The sequence below is a fragment of the Salmo salar genome, chromosome 03 (genome assembly GCF_965601325.2).
Source record: "Salmo salar chromosome 03, fSalSal1, whole genome shotgun sequence".
NCBI classification, from domain to species: domain Eukaryota; kingdom Metazoa; phylum Chordata; class Actinopteri; order Salmoniformes; family Salmonidae; genus Salmo; species Salmo salar.
The window spans coordinates 70,888,279-70,915,745 of NC_138293.1; the positions used below are offsets into that span (position 1 = coordinate 70,888,279).

At 44.7% G+C, this 27,467-nt stretch overlaps 1 protein-coding gene across 2 annotated transcripts in view; it reads left to right on the forward strand.

The window, feature by feature from the left end:
- The window catches only part of LOC106601316 (netrin-1-like), a 37,828-nt gene extending 10,688 nt beyond the window's left edge, over nt 1-27,140 (forward strand). For both annotated transcript variants that reach the window (XM_014193424.3, XM_014193425.3), the window contains exons 3-7: nt 11,658-11,846; nt 16,119-16,268; nt 17,442-17,495; nt 21,133-21,207; nt 26,416-27,140. In XM_014193424.3, the coding sequence (XP_014048899.1) occupies nt 11,658-11,846; nt 16,119-16,268; nt 17,442-17,495; nt 21,133-21,207; nt 26,416-26,735 (788 nt within the window). In that variant the 3' untranslated portion in view covers nt 26,736-27,140. The remainder of the gene's footprint in view (nt 1-11,657; nt 11,847-16,118; nt 16,269-17,441; nt 17,496-21,132; nt 21,208-26,415) is intronic.
- The last annotated feature ends 327 nt before the right edge of the window (nt 27,141-27,467 follow it).

A 27,467-nucleotide genomic window follows, 5' to 3' on the forward strand; every position in this document is an offset into this window, starting at 1 on the left:
ATTCCTTTCTCCGAATAAGGAACCACTTAGTGGATTTAGGGGGAAATCCAGGGGGATAAATAACAGTAGGATATAATCAGTAGGGCTTGAGGACAATGGCTACCAGACCCCCCTCCTTCCCCACAGAACTGTAAATATCCCAGGGTTCCATCTGCTGCAAGAAGTAAAAACCTGGGGATTCATCAATCGCACTCCTCCTCCTCCTGCTGTGCTGTGTGGAGCAGATCTCTGTTCTGTTGGCTCCTGGAGCATGGAACCCTGCACAGGCAGAGGATTACACAGCCTTTCATAAGTCTTCCAGTCCTGGAGAAGATGGACGAAAACCAGGGAGGCTGTCATATACTCTGGGCAGGGAACCAGCACTTGCCTGGGGTCATGGTCACTCCACACACCCCAAACCCTCAGGCGTTACTTCCTCCCACTCCTGCTGGTCCAAACCCACAGGCAGAGATAACATCCTCACTGCTATGCTGATGTCTTGGGCGATGAACACTGAGTGTACACGTGTGTGTGTTTGTGTGTGCATATAATGTGTGTGCATATAATGTGTGCATATAATGTGTGTGCATATGTGTGTGCATGGGGTTGGTGAGGTGATGGAGATCATTGGCCCTCTTTTCACAACCCTTTTCTTTATGGAAGATGGTTTATTTTCCAAGATACTGAGCTTCGTTTCTTCAGGATAGTGAGTTTGAGATATGGTATCTGGTTTCCTCACAGACGGGTGGGAAATGGAATGAGCTAAGAGGCCCTATAACAAACAGAGACCAAGGCCCAAGTTAGATTAAGCTGTGATGTAACAATGGCAGAGTCTGGGCTCTGTAACACAATGTTTTGAACTTCAAGAGTGACATTTCCTGAACACGTATCAAACCCAAAATGGTGGACTTGACCCATCCCATCAACAGATGGAGATGATTCAAAGGAGACAGGACCATTTCAATGACCTTACAGGTCACAGCAACTTCCAGGCCACAACCTCAGTGTCCATGTTGAAATCACAATGAAAACAGTAAATAAAACAGTGGCCAGTAGCTTCAGAAGGGTTTCCACTCTGTATCTCAAGGAATTGCATAAATTACAGTAAACCCTTAAAGTTAACATGTCGTATACACACTGCATTCCAGTTTAAATTACCTCCCAAAAGATCATTAACAAGCCCTGGTTGACTTTTAAGCTTATTTTACTGTTTCATTCTAGGTTTGGCTTCTCACCGAAGAGCAGTTTCTTTAATGACTCTAAGTTTGTCTTGGTCTCCAATCACTCACAACTGACAGAAAAATCAACATAACAAGCCTGTAGCACATAGTGTTACAGTGAAACACATATTGGAACTGTCTGATCTGAATAAGTCATTGTGAAAAGCCAGATAGTTCGACAATATCTTATCTGGAGACAAGTTGATAATTCTGACCTTAGTGAACGTGACAGAAATGACAGACATCAATGTGATGTAAGTCTATGTAAAATGTATTGGATTAAACTGTATCTGACAGTGATTGGAACCAGACGGTTCAAACGTACAGGTTAGATTGGTGTATTTTCTATCTGGCTCAGGATGTAGTTACTGTAGGTTCATTGGGTTCCCTAAGATAACAAAACTTTGGCGTGCAGAAGGAGGAACCCTGCCTTTTCCTCTCCAGCCCAATTCCATCTCCTGAAAGCCACCTAGCAACCAGAACAAACTTTGGGACTTTGGTGAAATTAGTATGAAATAACACAACTCACAATGACTTCTCAGTGTTTCCACGAAAACAATCATTAACAATTATTCCATAACATTTTCTTTTCTCTTGCCAGAATGGAACTGCTGCTCAGTCCCTTTTCCCAAGGCAAGCTGGGAAAAGGGTTCAAACATTTCCTAATTTATCTCACATTATGAGCTTTCCACCTGTTTTGATTAATAGAGAAAGCTTAACAAGCCACTAAACGGAAAGCCTCCAACAACACTGGGATAAGGACCTTTAATGATCCTCTGATTATTGAGAAATAAAATGGCTGGCCTGACACATTTGAAAACATAAAACATATTTGAGGGAGATTTTAACATCGGGAGTTTGCGTGGTTATAAATGAGCCCATGGAGAAAAGGGGAGAAAAGCCCAATAAACATGTCAGGGTTAGGATGGATCATCGTTTATGATTTACAGCACAGCGGAGTTCTGCTCTCTCTCTCTCCGCCACGGGGGATAGACAAATAAATCAGAAATTAAGAAGTTGTTGATAAGATGATTGCGCCACCTATATTTTATTTTTATCTAACCTTTATTTAACTAGGCAAGTCAGTTAAGAATAAATTCTAATTTACAATGGCGGCCTACCCTGGCCAAACCCTAACCCGGACGACGCTAGGCCAATTGTGCACTGCTCTATGGGACTCCCAATCACAGCCAGTTGCGATACAGCCTGGAATCAAACCAGGGTTTGTAGTGACACTTCTAGCACTGAGATGCAGTGTCTTAGACCGCTGTGCCATCACTGAGATATATTTCATGCTGGCGTATTTCCTCACCGGTGCTGTACAGTACATACGCTAAAGCGGAAATGCTCCCCAGATGATACGTCCAACCGACACCCCCCATATACTCTTGTTTATTTTCTTCCACCGCCCGGCAGCTCATGACACCACAGGATGCTGTGCCACTAGCACGTCAGCCTGATACTTTAATTGGAAATGTTATAGTCCAATGTTTTCCCACATTGACAGCCCAGGCAGCAGCGGAGTTCACATAAGACACAATTACCCTTAGTGCGGCCGCTAACATCTAATCCACACGCTAAGTCTTAGCGACCTTTATCATTCATAAGTAGCTCCCCGGAGGTGATGATGACTCCTGACTGTGGGGACCTGGAGTGTTTAAATAGAGCGTGACTCATTCAGACCAGAGGCCATGAGAACAGGTCTGTGGATTGGGAGAGTAGCAGTTTGATTGGGCTCTGTTTGATAACGAGATCATTTCCACTGAGGTGTTCTCCTGCCTGCTCTCGTCCTGTTCCCAGCCCTGTGCAGGCAGGATAAATTGACTAAGATATGCTGCTCATTATATATTATTATTCACAAGACATGGTGTATTATCATTGGCACAACAACTTGTTGTTGAGGGGAGGGAGCAGAGCTCTCTGGCTATTACTGATTGCACAATTAAATCATTTTGCTGTTCCATAGTGTCAGGTCATTTTTTTTGTAGTTAAGGGTTGTGATACAGAGCAGTCTCTGTGGGTTCATGTGTAGGTGATGTGTGGTTCCACTTGAGCTATTCTAAAAAGACAAGGCGGCATACCATACAGTAGCTATGCCTTTTTAACTGATAACACAAGCAAAGGAATACTTGGGAAAGATGGCTAACACAAACATTGTCATTGAGATCAACAATGGTTTTTGAGAGGCTTCCAATGAACTCTCAGACAACATGGATCCAACCCCAACTTCTCCATGGTTATGACATGTTGTGTGCAGTAGACTGGCATCGTTTAGGCCAATTAACAACTGGTTTTGACAGTGGCACCAGTCACCACCCATCACACTGGATACATTAGCATTCGCTAATGTTACATTAGATTAGCTAATGTTATGCTCAGAACAGGAGAACCACGGTTTAATTCTGCCTTCGTTCTTAGAGCATGGCTTGGCCTGACATTGGGTGGCTGTTTTTGTTGAGACGCCACGTGCCTTGTCACCAGGCAACCGCTCTGTTTTACGAGGAGTTACTCACACAAAAGCAGGGGAGGCCTGATTGCTCAGCTAATTGATCTCCGCCAGAGATCACAGAGCTGCGCTCGTAAAAAGAGAGCGCTCCCCATGACATCACTGCGCAGCGAGGCGGAGGGGAGATGCCTTCCCAGACTGCCTCTGTGTGAGAGAGAGCCCACAGGGAGAGAGGGGAAGGGTGTCCCACTGAGATGGGGAGCAGGGAGAGAACACACACCCTGCTATTAAACCTGCGTTAGTAGTGGGAAATGGGAGCCCATTAGGGAGGCTTTGTTGTTGCTAAACACGGCCACAGGGGTTGGTGGCGTAAAGGAGATCCTATTAGTCCTCAGGCACACAGTGCTGCTCAACATACTTCACTTCTGACATTTTGCTGCCAGGCCAAAGGGCCTTTATAAAGGAGTTTTTTGTAACATAGAAATTGGGGTTGCTTGAGCTAGGACACATAGGACAAGTGTTTTTCAGACGTTCAGTAAAACACAATGTACAGTCATTTAGAGTGCAAGTTCTCATTATGGTACACTATCATAGTCAGTGTCTGTCATGGTGTTATAAAACATGTGTGTTGTACTATACCTCAAAGTATAGGCAGTCTGATTCAAGTTTGATTGTAGCTTTTCATGACCATGAAGTGGCTACTGAAGTTTACGTTTACCTTCAGTAGCAGGTCTTTAACATTCTTCCTGTTGTATTCTCTTGGCAAGAGTGATAGCTTAAAGCTGGAAGGTTATCCTTGGGAGTTTTCCCTATAAGCTTACACTCTGACTTGGTATATGCAAGCAGTTACTGATAAAATCAGCATTTACCTTTCTGAAGACTAAAATGGGTTAAGCGTATTGACCCATGCATTGACCTTTGACATAAGAGGATGCTTGGGTCCTTGGGTTGAATGGAAAAGCATCAGAATCAAACACCATTTCATAACACAGAAATCCATTTCATTAGCCTGGCTTATCTCTTCCATCTTCCATCTCAGGGCACAAAGTGCACTCTTGTGTGGTTTGGCAGGTCTTCAAAGGTTAAAGGTGAACTGAGTGATTGATCATCATGTCTCACTCAGTACTGTCATGGTAACCAAGCACAAGCCATAGCCCCCCAGGGATTAGAAATGTTGCCACTAATTGGCCATCCTAATGACTTTAGTTTGATAACATCTCTGTAGTAAAATCAGGCCACCTGGGCTCATCTGCTTCCATCTCTACCCTTTAAGCCAACCATGTCAAAGTGTGAAAATAACTGTGTTGGTCAATATGCAGTATTTCCAGGAACTGTCCAGAAACTGTCACTGTGGCAGACCCTCTTGTCCAGTTCTTCCATGTTCTTCATGGATGAGCAATATTTCCATCAATGCCTGTGTGCATTCCTTCTAGAAGAGAGAGCTACTGAATGCCCAGTGTCAGTGGTATGGTGTGAGGGGCCACTAAGGGGGACAATGCAGATGTTGGGCCTTCCAGCATAGAGAGGTCAGAGTTTCCATTCAGTTCCTATAGCTGAGGAAGGAACTGAGCCAGGTGCTGCTTCCACTGCAGATGAACCCCAGCCCCAGGGTCGTTCATCACTGCATCCTGTTAAAACCTCCTCCCTCACCGCCTCCAATGTGTGTCTCAATAAAAACAAATGACACATGCTAAAAGTCCTCGTGTTCAAACAGTTGTCTGTCTCATCCTGTCAGCTCTGCTCAGACAGATCAGTCTTTATACGCTCTTTATCTGCACTCTCGCTTGTTTACTTATTCGTTATTATTACGCCGAGGTGACGGGTTGCTATGGAAGAACATCAGGGCCGTTGGCTGAATCAGTCCTCCCAATATGAGACGTTTCTATTTTTTTTTTTACTGTTTCTGTCTTTTCACCCCAGCTCAAGTCATCAAAAGCATTCCGGAAACTCGTAAAATGATTCATCATCTGGATAGCTCATTCCAAAAGGCCTTTGTTGTTTTTTCTCCCTCATCAAAATAGCAGCTGCTCCAGCAATGTGCAATCGAAACATTTATTGTAGGAAAATGTTGAGTATGTCTGGGGCATGAAGCTGAGAGCTTAAGGGTGACTGATCTAACGGGAGTACCCCACAGAAGACGTTCAGGGGCGTTTGTACCATTAAAGTCATGCAGTATCAACAGACCAAATGCACAGTTGGATCTTAATTCAGTGACAAATCCCTTGGCCCAAAGAAATGGAGGCATATTACAAGTAGTGTTTCGAGGCATGTCTGCTGATTTTTGCATGTTTTTGGCACCAAAATGTATAATATATGCGTTTCTCTATTAAACCAGATATTTATGACAATGATGTATTAGAACTTCATAAGAGTAATGTAGGAGTGATTTTCAGTTGGTTGTGATGGCAACATATTGTATCATCCACTTAAAGCTATTGCTATAATTCTTAATGAGCCAAATAGTGACTTTCATGTCCCTTTCATTGATGATATACTGTAATACCATAGGTTCTCATCCTTAATAAAACATAACGATCGATTCATTACGCTTTCATAAGTCAGGCATGCTATTAGTCACTTGTAATTTTTATTGATTTAGTTAAATAGTTACTTGACTTAACTATGACTTCATATATTACAGTTCCATTGTGATTTGGATATTTATGGGGGAATGAGTGGGAACACTTTGATTTCATAAGTGCTTTATGAATGTTAATGAATACTTGTGACTCATTTTCTGAAGCTTCACCCACACACCACACAGGTGTTATGTAAGTATTATGCAGGCATCATGTAGGCATCATGTAGGCATCATGCAGGCATCATGCAGGCATCATGTAGGCATCATGTAGGCATCATGCAGGCATCATGTAGGCATCATGCAGGCATCATGTAGGCATCATGCAGGCATCATGCAGGCATCATGTAGGCATCATGTAGGCATCATGTAGGCATCATGTAGGCATCATGTAGGCATCATGCAGGCATCATGTAGGCATCATGTAGGCATCATGTAGGCATCATGTAGGCATCATGTAGGCATCATGCAGGCATCATGCAGGCATCATGTAGGCATCATGCAGGCATCATGTAGGCATCATGTAGGCTCTGTAACAAGCACTTTCAATGAAATGTCACAAGTTTATTTTTCTCTAATTTCAACTAAAACTGTTTATTGGTGTAACTTCACATGATGCCAGGATTTGTTCTACCAGCACATTGAAACAAATGCTGTTTTACAAACTGCATAGCTCATAAAATGTCCTATAAACATGTGCAAAGTATACACCTATTCTAATTGGGAAATCACTAGGTTCCTGAGGGCATGGCCAAACAAGACTTCAATAAACAAGACTTAAATCTCTGAGTCTGTAGTCTCTACAGTTAGACCTGATGCACAGCCACCGCACCGGGAGGTTTACAGTAACCAATGTGGTAGTCTCTACAGTTATACCTGATGCACAGCCACCGCACCGGGAGGTTTACAGTAACCAATGTGGTAGTCTCTACAGTTATACCTGATGCACAGCCACAGCACCGGGAGGTTTACAGTAACCAATGTGGTAGTCTCTACAGTTAGACCTGATGCACAGCCATCTCATCGGGAGGTTTACAGTAACCAATGTGGTAGAATCTCACAGTTATACCTGATGCACAGCCACCGCACCGGGAGGTTTACAGTAACCAATGTGGTAGACTCTCACAGTTATACCTGATGCACAGCCACCGCACCGGGAGGTTTACAGTAACCAATGTGGTAGAATCTCACAGTTATACCTGATGCACAGCGACCGTACCGGGAGGTTTACAGTACCAATGTGGTATGGGAGGAAAACAAACCCAGCGCTCAGAAATATCAACCTATTAAAATCAAGTGTTGTCATGGAAATACGGCGTTCCTGGACAAAAGGAACACCTTTGTGAGAATTCTGTACATTGACTACAGCTCAGCATTCAACACCATAGTACCCACGAAGCTCATCACTAAGCTAAGGACCCTGGGACTAAACACCTCCCTCTGCAACTGGATCCTGGACTTCCTGACAGGCCGGTAAGGATAGGCAACAACACGTCTGCAGCGCTGATCCTCAACACTGGGGCCCCTCAGGTGTGTGTACTTAGTCCCCTCCTGTACTCCCTGTTCACCCACAACTGCATGGCCAAACACGACTCCAACACCATCATTAAGTCCGCTGACAACACAACAATGGTAGGCCTGATCACCGACAACTATAAGACAGCCTATAGGGAGGAGGTCAGAGAACTGGCAGTGTGGTGCCAGGACAACAACCTCTCCCTCAATGTGAGCAAGACAAAGGAGCTGATCGTGGACTACAGGAAAAGGCGGGCCGAACAGGCCCATATTAACATCAACAGGGCTGTAGTGGAGCGGGTCGAGAGTTTCAAGTTCCTTGGTGTCCACATCACCAACAAACTATCATGGTCCAAACACACCAAGACAGTCGTCAATAGGGCACGACAAAACCTATTCCCCCTTAGGAGACTGAAAAGATTTGGCATGGGTCCCCAGATCCTCAAAAAGTTCTACAGCTGCACCATCGAGAGCATCCTGACCGGTTGCATCACCGCCTGGTATGGCAACTGCTCGGCATCTAACCGTAAGGCGCTACAGAGGGTAGTGTGTATGGCCCAGTACATCACTGGGGCCAAGCTTTTTGCCATCCAGGACCTGTATAATTGGCGGTGTCAGAGGAAAGCCCATAAAATTGTCAGAAACTCCAGTCGCCCAAGTCATAGACTGTTTTCTCTGCTAACACAGGGCAAGTGGTACCGGAGCGCCAAGTCTAGGACCAAAAGGCTCCTTAACAGCTTCTACCTCGAAGCCATGAGACTGCTGAACAATTAATCAAATGGTCATCGGACTATTTACAATGACCCCCCCCCCATTTGTTTTGTACACTGCTGCTACTCGCTGTTTATTATCTATACATAGTCACTTCACCCCCACCTACATGTACAAATTACCTCAACTAACCTGTACCCCCGCACACTGACTCGGTAACCCCTGTATATAGCCTCGTTATTTTTATTTTATTGTGTTTATTTTTATTATTTTTTACTTTAGATTATTTGTTAAATATTTTCTTAACTCTTTTTTGAACTGCACTGTTGGTTAAGGGCTTGTAAGTAAGCATTCCACGGTAAAGTCTACACTTGTTGTTTTCGGCGCATGTGACAAATAAAGTTTGATTTGATTTGGATACCTCGGAGAGAATGTGACACGTATATGAATCTCCTCAGGGTACTGAGGTTGTGTTTTTCTCAGATCACTGACAGGGTGAGGATGAGAGGCTTGTTTGGCTTGGCACACATCATCCTCTCATAATATGGGCCACTATCATTATGGGCCTTCACTGACTGAGGGACTAATTGATCCCGGATAAACAATAATTCACTGGAATTCCTTTCCTCTTCATCCTTGAACAAGCGCAACATTCCTCTCAATATAAATCACAGGCAGCCGTGTACACAGAGTGTTTGGTTAACATCAGACACCTGGTGACAGGTAGGTTATGTGTGTCTGTGGCAGGGAGGTGCTGAGTCCCTGCAACAATCCAGAACCTGCTATCAATACAGGGCATGTATGGCCTTGAGATTCTCTCACAGAACACAGAATATTAATCCACCTACAGCAAGCTGTGGGATGATTCATCATGTCAGCGTCTCACACCTACCATGTCCTTCACTATGCAGTATTACAACACTTGAAAATAAATAGATTGTACCTCTAAGTATGTTCTACAGTGCTTCAAATAACAACAAAAAGGCACTACGTTTAGGCTACACTGCCAGGTATGTAGCCACTGTTACGACCTCTATTATTGATCTGAAACTACAGAAATCACATTTCCTCCCATAATTGGACAACATTTACACTGTTATTGAACACATATTTAAAACTCGGGAGATTTTGTTTGTTTCTTCACTTGTTGTTTTGTTGTCAGGCTTCCCAGTTGTAAACACAACAGTGTGTGTGATAGATGCTGTGAGGGATATTTTGGGCCAGCTGGTCTAAATATAGCTTATCAGTACTTGAGGCCTGGGCACTGAGGGACAATTAGCGGAGTGATTGGATAGCTGGCCAGGGAAGTGTGTATGAGATAGCACAGCGCTCATTAGGAGAGGCTGGGGAAAGCCAAGGAGATAACGCTTATTAATCACATGATGCAGACATTCTCTCACACACACACATAGACACCACAACGACGCCACACACAGTGGGTCACACACAGGCTGAAGCAGTATTGTATACACACAGTCCGCACAAAGACGTGCTGCTTGTCAAAGTAATGGGAGATTTGGCCTATATTGCATGCAGAATGCATGTGCCCAGATACTTACCTGGTATTTCTTATCTCTCAACTTTCATCTGACTCACTGTGAAGATTAAAGTTACAGTACCAGCATACAGGTAACTGCCAAAATAAAGGAAACACTTGAGTAAACGAGGGATACAAAGTATATTGAAAGCAGGAGCTTCCACACAGGTGTGGTTCCTGAGTTTACTAAGCAATTAACGTCTCATGCTTAACGTCCCATGCTCATGTATAAAAAGGCCCACTTACCCATTATTTTGGTTACCATGGCTAGAAGAAGAAATCTCAGTGGCTCAATGCCCTTGACACTTTATGTTGGTGTTTCCTTTATTTGGGCATTTATCTGTAGGATGTTTTCCTCTGGTAAGAAAACTAAGAGCATTCCATTCCATTTCCCATTCATAAAAAATCCCATTACATTTGTACTCACACGTCCACCCAAAGTGGAGATAACATCTGGGATAAGAAGGCGGTTAAGAGCAAGGGGGAGAGGGAGGGAGGGAGGGAGGGCGCTTCAAAGCTCCGGGGGTCTGGTGTGCTCTGAGTGTGCTGATCGGCCCTGGGGTTTGAGGTGTGATAAGCCCATGACAGCTGCCAAACACCTCGGTTTGTGTGTGACTGTGTGTGTTTAAGCCCCAATTTAGAGGAAGCAGCCCTGAATCCCACCCACCTGGCAACCCTGGTCCCCAATGGCAGGTGTGAGTTGGTTGGTACGTGATTGGGAGTGCTGATGAATGTGTAGCATATGTGCCCTTATCGCTCAGATCTTGTGGCTATAACCTTAAGGCAGGGTGCACTGATGGAGAGATTATCCGCAAATAAGAAACCATGTGGGCCTCTCCTCTTCCAGCCCTATCACAGCAGTACGTGCCTGGATGAGACTGAAACAGAAAAGCTCAAATGCAAGCCAAAAAATGGAAGTTCTTTCACAGTGCTTTGGAAGAGAATATCACTAGAGCAGAGGTGTAAAGTCCACCCTGGCTCTAACACACAGAGAACTGATGAACTGATGAATGAATCACCCTGTTTCATTTGGAAGATATCCCTCATAATGTTATGACAATAAAACAACTAAGAGAGTTAGTAAAGGCTGCGAGATCTGTGGGAAAGGAAATCTCTCTCCTGACGTCACTAGGGGTCAGAGGTCAAATCTATAAGCAGGTGGAGGGGGAAGGAGAGCGTGGAGTCGGACCACACCATTTACTCTTAGAAACTGGATCGCTCACAGCCTGGCCAATCCATCTGTTTTCATAACTCATTGTCTCCAAATGACATGTCTGACCAGAGGACTTTGACCCACTGATGTCACTAAAGTAACAGTAACTTTCTCAGGGTCTCCATACACTACAGTTCACTAGATGTTATTTGGTTCCCCTCCACTAGCTTTTTGGAAATTAGAAAGTAACGTGGTCAACACCCTACCGTGATATACTGTACATGTGAATGAAATTGCTGAGTTAATCAGTTTTCAGTTCCAGCTTATGAAGCACTAGACTAGCTGAACTACAAGGTTGCATGGTGGGAGTTTTTTTGTGTTGAGTGTTGAGGTTCAGGAGGCCAAAGTCTTCATTAAGTGTACTCAACACCTGTGTAAAAAGCATGCGAACCCACTGACCTCTGTGTTATTCTCCCCCTCGCCTCTCATTCTCTCCCCCTCTCTCCATCTTTCTGCAGCCTGCCACTGTAACCTGCACGCCCGGCGCTGTCGTTTCAACATGGAGCTGTACAAGCTATCTGGGCGGAGGAGTGGCGGAGTCTGTCTCAACTGCCGCCACAACACGGCCGGACGCCACTGCCACTACTGCAAGGAGGGTTTCTTCCGGGACATGTCCAAGGCCATCTCTCACAGGAGGGCCTGCAAAGGTACAGTACCTGAGCTGGGCTGGGCGTCTGCTGGGTGGGCTGCTCTAAATGGCTGCATGACACCCAAACCTCACGCTAGTTGATATTCTGCTTCAGTTTTGGACTTTCTTGATGTATGTTGTTGGAAAACAAGTTGAATTGTTCTGCCATGATATCTAGAAATTAAAGAAATTATCAGTAAGAAAAAAGTCTTCCAACAATCTTTTGATAACTTTATTGCGTATAACTTTCCACTACTTCACTACTATGTATTATTATGTGAGACAGGTGAAAGAGAGTTGTAAAGACAAAAGCTCCCAGCTGTGCCAGTGTGAGTGTTGCTGACCTGTGTGACTCTGGTATTTGGAGTCTAGTGGGATTTCCATGACAACACAAGCAAAACAAACTGAGTGATGTGTGAGCTGATCCGCTGTACAGTTGAGTGGAAACAGATCTCGCTATCATCCCCCATCCCTACACACACACACTCACAGGTGTGAGCACATAAGTCAGGTTTGAGTCCATGCTGTTCAGGATTAGTGTGTGAGGAGAGAAAAGCTTTACTCCCTCTGTCTCCCTGCACCGTGGGGAGAGAAGCCAGGCTCTGAAGCACTGAGCAAACAAGCACCTGTCACTTACACACACACACACACACACACACACACACACACACACACACACACACACACACACACACACACACACACACACACACACACACACACACACACACACACACACACACACACACACAGAGAGACACAGACACACATGAAATCACACAAACACCAGCACAAGCTGAGGCAGGTTTGAGTGAATGTATTAATAAAAAGCATATTTTGCGCATTTACCTCAAATGCTTTAACTTCTACCTCTGTGCCTTGTCCAAGTCATACGTTATCTCTCTCGAATAGAGGTTACAGGTTACAGTAATAACAGCATTTCTGTGGACAGAGCCTTTGAAACAATGTAGTTGGAGTATCTTTATCACTAAAACAGGGGAGGATCCCAACACTCGGTCCCTAGTGTCCAAATTTTATTAGACTTTATTTGCTTAACTTGGAGAGCTATAATGAATCGCCCTACATTTCTGTGAATTGTAACGGGGGAGGGGGAGAACTCAGAGGATTTCTCTGGGAAAAAAGATGAGTGGCTAACAATAAAAGTGAGGTCTGCCATGGAATTCAGGAGTTGATTCAAACAGTCTCTTTGAACAAGCCAACCATTTCACCTCAGGTTCTACCTGGAACCAAAAAGGGTTCTTCAAAGGGTTCTCCTATGGGGACAGCTGAAAAATAGTTTCATGTTTTAGATACAGTAGCACCTTTTGTTCTAAGAGTGTAATATCCTCCTTGTATGAAAGACAGAATATTGTTTCAAGTCGTTTGTTTTCCGGTCCGATTACAACATCTCAATGTGCTGTATTACACTGGGACCCAGCTTGCGCTTCAGTGACAAGTGAGTGACTCTGTGCAGACCCGCATATTGTGGTCTTCAACCACAGCCGTGGCTGCATTCCTATTGGCTCAGAGCGGGTTCTCGGAGTACCTATTCTCCAGTGCCCTTCAGCCTGGCACGCCACTGGCCAATTAGTCACAGGAACGTCAACATATTACATTTCCTACTGCAGACCACAAGGGACATCCACTCTTAACTCATACTGACTATTCCAAGTCTCACGGAGTGAAAGTATCAACACAGTCCACCATCATGTATATAAAACTCAGCCACTTACCCAGACTGTTTTGGGGTCGTTTCACAGTGGTGGCTGTCAGAGTTCACACCTAATTGGAGTTCAGGGAAAATGTAGTTCATGTTGTGCTGTTGTTCTTAACACATTTCATGGATCTTCTGCATTTCTCGAAAGTGACTAATGGTTGGGAGCATCATTATTTCACTGCACGCTGCCAGCCCAAACATTTTTACAGTCTATATTTGGGATGCAGTCAAGGGAGGGCAGAGGAGGAAGCTATGGGCAGGTTAGTGTTACAGAGGTTCTCTCCTTCCCTAATGAGCTAACCACATACAGCAACCTGTCTTAGGCTTTCTAGAGGGCTGTATCAGTAACCTGAAGGATTCCAGCTCTGCCCCAACTTTTACTCTGTTCCATACTCTGGGATCAAACCCAAACAGCCGGATTGCTGCGCTCTCCTCAGGTGACAAACTCAGCGCTTTGTGACATCAGTTAGGGCCCATGGTATTTATTGTTCAACTCAGCCAACCATCTCGCTCTGCTGTTTTTGGACAGGAAACACAATGCTGTGCCAACACAGCCAGGAGGAAGTCTGCATTAATTCTCCAACCTGAACCCCCAAAATGGAGGATCACCACTCTCTGAAAGGTGGAGGTTACAAAATAGACCCCTCCGCCTTATAAGCCGAAACACCGGCGTCTCCAGTGGCAGTGTGGAATGCCTCATGTTTTATTTCCCAGATTAACGACTTCATCCCTCATCAAGCGCAGTGTAAACACGGCTCTCAGAGCGCAGCGCGGCCCCCGGCGGCCCCCAGCTCTAACGGTTTTATTCCCAGTCCTCTCATCCGCTCAGCCGTATAAGCCTTTCACCAGGCCCAGGGAGCCCACAGCAGTGGAGCAGCCACATAGTCCACTGAATTACACTCCCCCTCAACCTCTCAGCAATGCTTTACCTCCACACCGCAGGGAAATTAATTAATCTTTCCAGTGAGTTCCCAGTGTAGCTCTCAGAACATTAAGAGCATGATGCAGTGGTTTGAGCTCAGAGGAAGAGGACTAGATGGTGGCGGATGGATTGAGTGGAGACACAGTGGTGCATCTCTATTGTGATGTGTGGTTAGTGGCATCTCTGGAAGTAATATAAAGTAATACAAAAACAAGAGTTATTTTAATGTGGCTTTCAAGTACAATCCCTTAAAACCCCTTAAGAAACAGACACACATCTTTAGAATACACGTGGATGTTACCCACATGCCATCGGGAGGGACAAGAGTGACCTCATGTTTATTTTACATTTTTGGTCCCACCCTGCATTAAAAAGTCATTTGTAAATGCTATAGAAGATAATGCCCATGAAATCAACAGAAAGCAAGATCAAGCCTACAGTTTCAGTCCATGTACTGTACAGTTTAGAATCCTGTTTCTAAATGAATGGGAATATTTACTGTATTCCTGACGTAAGAACCACAATAACATTCTGATTGGTAAGATGGAGGACTTGATTAGAAACACGATTTTTCATTCATGACCTTCTTGTTTTTTAGGTTTTTTTTGGACAGGATTGTTTTATGCTGATTTTATTATACCTCAATAACATGTGTCAAACAAACTTGACAAAATGTACTTATACTGCAAATTGAGTAGAAAGAGGACAGAAAAGTTTTTGTTTTTATATTTAACAAGTGACTTCTAATATTCATGAAACCCATTGAATCCCAGCTAATAACACCCAAGTCCAGCTTCTGTCGGACCACTTGAAGCTATTTTCAAATGACTCTTCAGCTACATAAAACACATACAACTCTAATGGAGAGAGCTGGGCTGCAACTTCAAACACAGGCTTTATGGTAAACGTTTGGCAGAGCACATGCACAAAACTAAATTCTCACATTTAATGTGCGATCCTCCTGACTAACAACTTAAGCAGACGGCTTTGAAGTGTGTTCCACTCTCCCATTAATGGGGAACATTATTCAGGATATATTTGCGAGGAGCTCTTTGCCAAAAAGCTTTAGATTGTAAACTCAATCTGAGAGGCGCACAGGCTCTGCTCTGCCCGCCGTGGATCACAACGCTCCACAGAGAAAACACAAAGACTGGTCACACATGGCTCAAACACACGCACGGCTCAAACACACGCACGGCTCAAACACACGCACGGCTCAAACACACGCACGGCTCAAACACACGCACGGCTCAAACACACGCACGGCTCACACGCACAGCTCACACATACACACACACACACACAGGTGCAGTCTCAAAGTGCTAACAGCCCAGGCAGAACTGTGCAGTGAAATCTAAATGTGATATTATTTGATAATGTAATATACTGTTCCTCAATATAATCATTAAGGAAAAAGGGAGTAATTGTAATTTGTTTGAGGTCCCAGTCCCCATCGGTGGTGGCCTGTGAGTCACCTTAAGCTTGTTCAAAGCTTACTTTGAAGTTCAGAGAGTCAACATTGAAGGAACGAGAGGCACAGGGAATTGAGAAGGATGCCTTACGCCTAATTGGTTTTAAACCAATACTAGTAAAGACCGAACAGATTTCATATCATCTCATCTCTGTTTTCTCCTGCTCTTTCCTCCTGACAGCGTGTGATTGTCATCCAGTTGGCGCAGCCGGCAAGACCTGCAACCAAACCACCGGCCAGTGTCCCTGCAAGGACGGCGTGACCGGCATCACCTGCAACCGCTGTGCCAAGGGCTACCAGCAGAGCCGCTCTCCTATCGCCCCCTGCATAAGTATGACTTGCCTCAGTATTAAGAGAAATGTCCTCAGACAGACCACACAGGTCAGCCCAACCATAGCCCAGCTAGTAACAACACTGGCCCCATCAATAGGAGTAGTCGCTGACAAGTACTCTATCGCACCAAAACCCATGCTTGTTATGCAGGAATTCATGGCCTGAGTTCATTTCATTTTGTTATTTCCCACTGTTCCTTTATTTCTTTGGATGGATATTTTACAGTTAGACCAGAGCTTAAGTAAACAGGGCATAATGTGTAGGCTAACATGTCCTTGTGAGTCGCAGCACTGTTAACAGCCCATCTCCCTATAAATCCACCCAGCCAGTCCAGGGTAATGATGACTGATATGTTTATTGGCAGTATCAGCAGCCCACAGATTCCAGCCTCTCGGCAATAAACGACACCTCCATACACAAGATGGGCTAATGGGTGGCTAGCACCGCCAACACAGCTGGCATGACCAGATAAGATAACGCGGATGGCTGGGACACATAGACATTTACAATTGGCCACCATTTATACAGCCGTTTCAATTGGTGACATTTCCGATAAAGTTGTATTTGGAAATTCAACAAAGCCATTGTGGAAAAGGAATCAGTGTGCTTGGCCAGGATCCACAGCGATAAAATCAATCTGTGAACCCACTGGAATAGGATTTCCTTCATTTCGTTGGGAAAGTAACAAATGTAGTGTAAAAAAGATGGAGGAAATGGGGGTCTTGAAAATTGAGCTGAAAATATTTGGTTTCTCGTATATTTTCGAGCTAATATGTTTTAGGTTTAATAGCTTAATATTACATTTTTGTTATATCAAACTTCCTGACAACTTCAATTTTAACAAGGCCAGGGGCCCTGGCTCTCTGTACCTTACAATACAGCAGGCCACGAATACAAGAGAGTGAAACTCAAATGGGAAACTGGCTATTAATGTGTATTCCAAGCACAATCTCTGTGTTCTAATCAGCAATCAATAACATGACAACCTATTAAGGAATACCTGAGAGTATATCACCAATGCTCTGAGGTTCATTTAAGCCCCAAGGAAGGCGAGCAGGAAATTGAACTGAGACGTTCTAACAACTTTGTTCCTTTTTCCACATATGAAGCTGTCAAACTGAGTAGTGATGTGAAATGTCATTATGTTTGTGCTGTGGTTTCTCTGTTGCAGAGATTCCAGTTGCATCGCCCACCGCCACCTATACCAGCTCTGAAGAGCCCTTAGGTGAGTTTGTGATACTGTTGAGCCATGTGGTATCCACAGGATATGGCAATTACTAAAGCACAACATAACAAATGTATTGTATTTTAGTACAAGCACAATTCATATCATTCCACAGTTTCTATTTTTTATGTTTTTCTATTTCTACATCTTATTTGGGTTCAGGGCCACCTTCATAATTGTAGTATTTTAAGGGCCACCTTCATAATTGTAGTATTTTAAGGACCACCTTCATAATTGTAGTATTTTAAGGACCACCTTCACAATTGTAGTATTTTAAGGGTCACTTTCATAATTGTAGTATTTTACGGACCACCTTCATAATTGTAGTATTTTAAGGGTCACCTTCATAATTGTAGTATTTTAAGGGTCACCTTCATAATTGTAGTATTTTAAGGGCCACCTTCATAATTGTAGTATTTTAAGGGCCACCTTCATAATTGTAGTATTTTAAGGACCACCTTTATAATTGTAGTATTTTAAGGGTCACCTTCATAATTGTAGTATTTTAAGGGTCACCTTCATAATTGTAGTATTTTAAGGGCCACCTTCATAATTGTAGTATTTTAAGGGCCACCTTCATAATTGTAGTATTTTAAGGGTCACCTTCATAATTGTAGTATTTTACGGACCACCTTCATAATTGTAGTATTTTAAGGGTCACCTTCATAATTGTAGTATTTTAAGGGCCACCTTCATAATTGCAGTATTTTAAGGGTCACTTTCATAATTGCAGTATTTAAGTGGATGTCTATGTGTCAGGAGATGTTAAATCCAGGTTTTTGGTCAGCTCTCTCTCCCCGGCCTCCCATTCTGTATTCCCACTCAGCCTCCAGCCCATAATCTTGATTGTATGCTTCATTTGCACCAGTTTGTTTTCCAATCATCTCTCGCTGCGCTGAGAGGGAAGAGAACCCTTCCCTTGGTCACTTATTTACAGCCCTATTGTTGAAATGCACAGCTCTGAGTCTGCGTGCTATAGTGCAACACTGATTTGAAGTGACATACCACTGTAACATTTAGCTCATACTTTCAGTCACTGCTCAGTCCAAGCTTGTGAGGTAGATCCCCTGGCATGCGTATGAGGAGAAAAAGAGAGACCTGGAGCAAAGTATTGGTCTCTAAAACCTGTTGCCTAAGCCAACTTGTTTTTGGTCCAACTTCTACTTAAATGGATACTAGCATGCATGGCAGATACCCATAGACTTACTGTCATTGCTCTAATGCTAGTTACCATTGGCTCGCGAAACTGCCTCTAACTTCCTTCTTACTGGACACAGAGACATCATTTGACTCTGGGGAAGTAGAAAAAGGGCCTCATTGCCCAAATCCCGAAGTATTCCTTTAAATTGCCATGCATGTAAAACATATAGGTTCTGTCACTTTTGATCATTAACATGGGACTAACAGTGTGGCTCCACATATTTCACTGAGCTGAATGGTCAACCTGCTACATACGTTGGAGACCAGCTGCAATGGAGTTTGGAGTCTTGTCAGGAAGCCCACACAGACACCACCCTCCAAATTAAGAGTGGTGTGGTCCCCAGGGACCCTGGAGAATGGTGGTGGCCCCGCTAGAGAAGCCACACAAAGGGGACGTTTGTCCTCCCAGCGGGGACCGGGGCCTTAATGAGAGCTGTAGGTGTGATGGCCAGTCCTGGGATTGTGCTGCTGGGCTAATGGGCAATGCCAGCTATCAAAGGGAAGTACGATGAAGGCCTCCAGGGGCCAGGGGGAGACAAATGGGCCCCCGCCCTAGCCACATTTAAATGGAAATCAGGCGTGGTCGATATGGACTCGTCAAATTAATTTACTTTGGGATTTCCCTTCCCTTTTTCATTTCTACACCACCCCGAAAGCTGCCAGGCATTTCACTAGAAATATTTTCTCCACATACATGCACTTGCTCCCCATCCCCCTGCCTCTGCCCCAATCCGGCTTTTTGGGGGGAGTGCGTTTTTTTCTCGCTCCGCTGTTACCCGGGCAACCTCATTCACACAGAGTATAAAGGGAAAGAAAGGGGAGGACTGGACAGAGGGCTGGAAGAAATAATGAAGTTTGTCCATATTCAGGCAAACTGAAAGGTCCCCTCTCTCCCAACTGCTCCCCCTTTCCCCCTGGCCGACCAGCCAACCCCCCCCCCCCCCCCCCCCCCCCCCCCCCCCACATAAAAGAGCATGGGGCTTACTACACTGGGAGGGGGAGCAAAACCAGGAGATGTTCTGGTTCCAATTTGTGTCAGTCAGTGGAAAAGTGGAAACAAACGATTTCCATTTTCAGTTTGGCCTCTCGTCCCAGCCCCATCTCCCCCATTACAAAAGGTGCCTGGCACCCTGACAACCCGACGGTCGGCGGACATCGATAAAGCCTCTTGGCATGCCTGCGAGCCCAGGTCAACACAGCCTGGTGTCAAAGGGATAGCACCAGACCCGAAAGCAATTAATCATAACTATGAGCTCTTTCTGGCCACTGGTTTGCAGCAGGCTCCTCTCAGAGGCCACAGAGAGATCGGCCACAGAGAGATTGGCCCCGGCCAACGTGAGAGTATTCTCTTTCTCGCCTCAAGTGGATTGGATACTGCTTAGGCCCCTGCTAATTTTTGTTAGGCTACTAGCTAACTTCCTTCAGTGACCTCCTTTTGTGAGTGACCTTCCCAACCCTGATTGCTGACACAATGGATGCCAGGACTCTGACAGGCTAGAGATTCTGTGTGGAGAGGTTGGAGGAAGAGAGTGGGAGTGAGCTGACAATAGGATCTGTGTAAAGGCGTCCGCATGCTTCCCATCCTAAACTGTTCCGAACAGTTTGTGCATATATACTGAGTGTACAAAACCATAGGCTGACCAGGTGAATCCAGGTGAAAGCTATGATCCCTTATTGATGGCACCTGTTAAATCCACTTCAATCAGTTTTTGTGCACTCAGTGTATTATGACATTTTGTGACGTTTTTGTTTGTTTTGGTCTTTGGCAAGGTTTTTTTCCCGGCTGTTCATGCATTCCACATTTTTTCTCGAGGGTATTGCAAGTTCGGTAGCCGAACTTGCAATAGCCGGACTCATTTTCATGCACATTTTGTTCACTTGAGAAATACTAAACCAAACATCTTAGTTAGATGTAAAATTGTGTGACTAAGATCTCCTCAGCAAAAACGTCAAAATGAATGACAGATTCTTGAGTTATCTTAGATTTATTCAAACTATTTTTAGGAAGTGTATACTGGCTACGGCGCTTCAAGATGGACAAATAGTACTATTGCCGCTTTTTCTCATTTTTCAAGCGAAGGTCTTATAAGGGAGTATGTGAGCACACTCGTTTGGTTTGCCTACTAGGCGCCAGCCGAACCGAAGCATGCGGAAGCCTTATGCCTCCACCAGCTCCACAGGGACACCATAACAGCATAACATGAGACAGTGTACCATAAGTACACTAAAATGGCCTGGCAATAGATGTAAGCTTTCAATCCCTTACAGTGGGGGTAGAGTATAGACCTTTGGATGTACCTAAAATGCATTTATTAGATAACATAATTGAGGTCAGTCCGTAAACAATGAGAGAGAGAGAATAATTTAAATGTAGATGTTTGTGATATGTTGGCTGTGCTGTAACCTAATCCACTCATTACTTCACTCACTTCCACAGATTGTGATTCTCACTGCAAGGCATCCAAGGGCAAGCTGAAGATCAACATGAAGAAGTACTGCAAGAAAGACTATGGTGAGTCCACTGTGCAGGAATTATATGCCCAGGCGTCGGCCAGAGGTCGAGGGTCAAATGTATTTATTAATCACAGGCATGTCCACTCCCAAGCCCCTCTCTGTGGCTTATTCACGCTCCCAGGATTAGAGTCATTGCATCAAAGGGAAATCAAAGGGAAATATCCTAACATCCCTGCACTGACATACACTCATTACTATGTGAGATTCACTGGAGGTGGGGGGAGCTGGACAGAGAGAAGAGTGTTTGCTGGGGGCATCCTCACCGCAGGGCCTCTTCTTTTATCACCAAAGATAGAGATCAGTGGCATCAGTGTCTGGGCAGAGAAACAAAGGGATTATTCAACTCTTACCTCTACATCTTGAGCTCATATCAGTTCCTCCACTCCAGCTGAAACTGTCCTCAGAGAGAGGTTGTGGCACGAGCCAGCCCCCCTGTTGGTTTGGAGAGCTGCAAAGCTCCGCTCTGCCAGGCTTTAGCTGGAACTATTTGGATTTGTTGTCCCACCTTGACGGATGTGTGTGTGAGTGTGTGTGTGTGTGTGTCTTAGGGGAGTTGTACCTCATAAAGAGAGGGCTCTGAGCTTCAGAGGGCCGCAGAACAAGCTCCCACTGCGTCCTCTCACTGTCCCTCTCAATTACAGCTAACGGACAATTTCCTCTCCCCTTCCACCTCCCTCTAAGCCCTGTGGATCTGCTCACCCTGGCCCCTGTCCATGGTCTAGGGCAATCCCTTCTCTCAGCTGCCAGCCTCAGTGGGGTCCAGTTGTATTGCTCCATGGTGAAAGGCTGGTGCACCCTGGGAGCATGAGGCTCTGGTCGGGAGCTGGCCATTAGGAATTTTCAGCAAGCCCCATATTAATAAAATTAGCCAAATCACACAACAAATATACTCTGTCATCAATGACTCCACAGGAGTTCATCTGCATCTGAAATACTTCTGATCAAATGTGCCATTACATGCACTGTAGATATCACAGCGTTACAGTAAGTGAATAATATGAAAACATTCACGTACAAGCCAAATACAGGTATTACATAGCTTGCTTTTTTTAGAACGGTTTCACAAATGAAATAACTTCTGTAACTTGAAGCTAAAAAAACATTTCAGTTTGATGATTGATGATGTTGGACTTGTATCATTATATTCTGAATCAGCACCACTAGATCTAAAAACAGACCAAAAAGAATGAGAAGGGTGGGGGGTAATATAAGAGAGACAGTAGTAGCAGTAGGGACAGTCCATGGATCATATCATAGGCCTCCTATATAGTGTTTCATTGTGCTGTCCCACTGTGTAGCCTCTATATCTCCATATAGAGAGGGATTCCCTCACCTCTGAGGGTTTTCCATTCCATTAATCACAGTAGTATTATCATGCAGATCTCCTATCAGCAGATTCATGTCACCGTACAAATCTCCCCAACCGCAGCAGCAGCACAAACCCTGAGGCACGTCCAGCACTCTGCCAGCATTTGAGAACAGATCGTACTCCCTATAGCCAAATACCCACAAAGGTTTCCTTTATAAAAGACAATGCAAGATCTCTTAGACTCCTGGCATGAGACCTAACTGTACAGTAGGCCTATATCATATTGAATATTTTGGTCACCAATTCCTCTGTAGTTATACCCATTAAATTGGTGTTCAAATTGTTAAGCCTTAGATTTGTTCATACAAGACCGTATCTGCTATAATCAGGGTTTGGGGATAGTTCACCCATATTACAAAATGACATATTGGTTTCCTTACCCTGTAAGCAGTCTATTGACAAGGAATGACTACAATCCATGCTTTGATGTAGCTTCCCTGGCACTGTTTTTTACTTTCACTGTTCACATGATAATGTTTTAGCATTTGTGGCACAAATCCCATTCAAGTCAAGTCAACTAAACCAAAGCATGGATTGCTGTGATACCTTGTCCATAGACTGCTTACAGGGTAAGGAAACCAATGTGTCTTTTTTTTATTTGTGTGAACTATCCCTTTAAGACTTAGTTCAGTGTTCTCTCTAATGAAACACATCCAGCTGCATTGGCCACACTGTTCCCCTTCATATCTGTCACATGTCCAAAAGCCTCATCATCAATCATAGTTCATCAATCAAACAGAGCGATACATCAGAGACTTTTAACAAAGTTTCAATGCATAAATGGCCAAATGTTCTTCTTTTCTCAATCAATATTGTGCAACACAGAGAGAGACAATAATGTGAGCTCCTTGTTTCAGTTCACCAGAAAACTGAACAGCCATCAGAATCCACATTTTCATTCATTTAATCTTGCTAGTCATCCATGAAAAGAACGGACAAATCTATAAATCACAAGACTGATTCATGAAAAGCAGAAGGTTGGTTTTTCAAGAGTTCATCAAAACAGCTGAGTGCAGATGATTCTCCTGTGGCTGAGCTGGGGCTGTATGGAGAGACCATTCCTCAGGAGGCTTTTCCTCTGCCTTAATCTAATTCATTTCTCAGGGCTGTCCCTGGGCCTTTGTGGGGTTCACAGTGTCTCTGTTCTTTAGGGCCACGACCCCCCTGTGTGAGTGGCGCTGCGGGCCTCCCGGGGTCACGGGAAGAGGCCCCCTGTTTAAACACAGTGGTGCACTCTGCCGGCTCGGAGCATTCCACAGGGCGCAAACAGGTGGTAAATTAGGCCGACGTTGACGGATTGCCACCCCGGAGAGAAAGAAATATGTTGTGTTTATTCATTTTTGTTTTCCATCGCGGCCGTAGCTACGGTGACGGCAGCCACAAAGGGTTATATTCTGGGCTGACACCCCTCCAGCGGGGAGGACAATGAATCAAAGAGCTTTTGCAGACGTTCAGGGCCAGCGGTGAAAGGAAGGGTCACACAGCCCCATCACCTAACGGTCCCTGTGAGCTCACCCTGGGGGCAGCAGGGCCCAGATCAGTCACTCAGCTGATAACCAGATGGGACAGGGGCCTCAGTATTGAAATTAAACACGCTCTAATTTGATTAGAGCCCCCTTGTCGGCGGTGTGCGGGTCAAGCCTCAGCACACTGCTCAGAGAGGGGACCCAGCGGGAGGCTTGACTGCCATTGTGTTATTAAATCCCTTTCTTTCTCCCTCTTCCTCTCTCTCCCCCTTCCTCTCTCTCTCTCTCTCTCTCTCCCTCTTCCTCTCACTCCCTCCCTCCGTGCTACCCTGCTAAGATGGTCCAAGTAGTACTGATGTACCATATTGTCTGCTAACAGAAAAACAGAAGTTTAGTTTCCTAGATCTCCATTCATGAGCTCAATTCAATACCAGCCCCATGGGCGCTTTGGACTTCTTTGGGTGAGGAGCAGGACTGAAGCAATGTGCTGAGGTTTGAGGACTAAGCTGCTTGGTCTTTCCAGCTAACATCCATGATTAGTACTGCATACTTTGGTCCCCTCATGGACTGGAATATCAGTCCAGTATAACAGTATTTGATTATCTGCTTAGAGAACTACCAATTTCCTGAGCAGCCCATAGAGTGACAGAGGGTTCTGCGTTGGTGTCAGACAGCAGAGAGCTGAGTCTGGTCCATTCACCCGGGGAGCTCGTTAGCCAGTCGGTCAGTAAGAGCGACCCAGAGAGAAGAGGGCTATCTCTGCTGGATTCTCACGCTGCTCTTGGATGGGGCTCTGGGAGCAGAACCTGGATAGCTCATGAGGTCGGAACACATCCCGATTCTTCTGGAAGCCTCTCTGTGGCTGGGAAGATAAATAGTGGCCCACTCCACCCCCCCACACACCCTTTATGTGTTTGGATGAAGGAGTAGGCTACAGCCCAGAGACACATTGTTAATGAATGGCAGGACTGTGAGAGCGTGCTCTACTCAGCCCAACAGGCCTCCTTTCTTCTGAAATTGTGTACAATTTGCTCACACTAGCAGGGCCCCCCTTCCTGTTCTCTTAGAACGTTCCAGGCTGTTATAGGGACAATCGATGCGGCTCGCAATAGAGAGCGTTGGCATTCAGAGAGAGAGACGAGGAGAAAAAAAGACTTCCTGTGCTATTTTCAGCCACCTATATGTTTCTAACATTACTCCACACACAAGTGCGTGTGTGTATGTGTGTATGTGTGCACTTGTGTGTCTGCATGTATGCATTTGTGTGTGTGTGTGTATTTATTAGTGTGTTTGAAACATTTCACACCATCCACACACTGTTTCCCAAATTGGGTCAAATCAAACAATTGTGAGTGGAAACTATTCAGGTTGGTTCATCCCCTCCTTTAGTCCAATCGTTAACAGCACATTCCCAGCTAAACCACTTCACCTCAAGCACAGATTAGCTCCTACCCCAGTGAGTTCAGTTGTTTCCCCCTTGTTGCGATGACTGAGGCGTTTTTTCAATCAGAGTGATGAAGTAATGGTAGATTTATGTGACAGAGAAATCCATGCAGGGGAGCTGCTGTAAGGGGGGGTCTGTATTTCTGTCTGCTCTAAGGGGCCAAATTCTAGGGAGAAAGGTTCAATGGCTACCAGGTCCAGGTTGCTCTATCCCAGGGTTCTTAAGATGTGCAGCGTCCTGCTTAACAGCTGAAAGACCATTCTATCAAAAGCACAGGAATGGCTTTGCTTCAGAGCTTTTACCTCAAACAGATGTGGTATTTTCTTAGTAAAGGTTGAATGCTGCACTTTCACTGTTGGACTTTCTGAGTTTAAACCAGTATACCCGCCACTTCTTTTTCTCCAGGCTTGTCAGTTGAGGAAAGGAAAGCGTTTCTTAGGATACGTCCACAGCAGTCAAACATTACAGCCAGTCTCAGGGAGGTGCTCATTCAAATGTACTCAGCGGGCACCCATTGTCTTTACCCTGGGGAGCACTATGGCAACTGTTGCTGTAATACGGAACATGCTAGCCAACACAACAAGGAGAGGTCAGGGGTCATGGCTGAGGGGAGGGACCAGGGGAACAATCCACACACACTGGGTCAGTAATTCCTGAATCATACTCAAACATTGGAGCAGTTATTGGAGCTATAGTAAAAAGGAACATTTACATCTGAGGGGTCACCCCCAAGCCAGTCTGGACCCCAGGAACAGAAACCCACAGGCTGCTATGGATTCCCTGCTTAGTTACCATGTATGTTATTAGGATGATCTATGTTTTACTGTACATTAACTTTTAACTGGATTTCTTATACTCAAGAGTTGCTTGCTTTATTGTGAAATGTTCTTATTCCCTCTTCACTCCTTCTTCTCATTGGTCATCCAGCTGTCCAAGTGCACGTCCTCAAAGGAGACAAGGCAGGAGAGTGGTGGAAGTTTACCGTGAACATCATCTCCGTCTACAAGCAAGGTGAACAACGCATTCGGCGCGGCGACCAGCTCCTGTGGGTGCGTGCCAAGGACGTGGCCTGCAAATGCCCCAAGATCAAGCTTGGCAGGAAGTACCTGCTGCTGGGCACGGATGACGACTCCCCCGGGCAGAGTGGCGTGGTGGCGGACAAGGGCAGCCTGCTCATCCCCTGGAAGGACCTGTGGGGCCGGAGACTGAGGAAGTTCCAACAGCGCGACAAGAGGGGCAAGTGTTAAGAGGAGCCAGAGAGGAGAGAAAGAGAGGGGGCTCACCTCGAGTCTGAGGAACACAGGAGGAGGAGAAAGAAAGAGGAAACACCAGAGTAAGAGAGGAAAGAGGGAGAGGTGAAGTGAACAGAGAGAGAGAGAGAAAGTGACTGAGTGCTGCTGCTTTGAGTGGAAGCAAAAAGAGAATATTAGTTTTAGAAACATTTGTGTGAAGGAGCTCTTTTTACAGTTGTTGTTCTGTTTGTCCTTCAAGGTTTGTTTCATTGTGGAATTGCAGAGTTTGCACCTAATATTTCAGATAAGTTACTTATTTTTTGTTTTATTCGTGATACCATTATTTTTATATTTCCAGTTCATTTCTACAGAACAAAAATCTACTGTATCACATATCTGTGTTTAAAGAGGCTCTTTATATATATATATATATATATATATATATATATATATATATATATATATATATAGTGTAAAGTTTTTTCTAGCAAGCTGAGGTGGCACGGCATGACTTAAGGGGAATCTCTCTCATGTTTAATGAGTGGCTCCTGCTTGCCAGGCCTTGTCAAGATAAACTGTGTAAACTGTTAAGAGTGTTAACATGTTAAATTGATCATTTAAACTAGGTTTTACTGTTGTTTCAGCGTATACTTGTAAAAATGGGAGAAAAAAAACAAAAACAAGCCAGCTATTGCCAGTTACCTTTCTTCTTTAAGAGCTCCTCATGTGGTTGTTACCTCATTATTA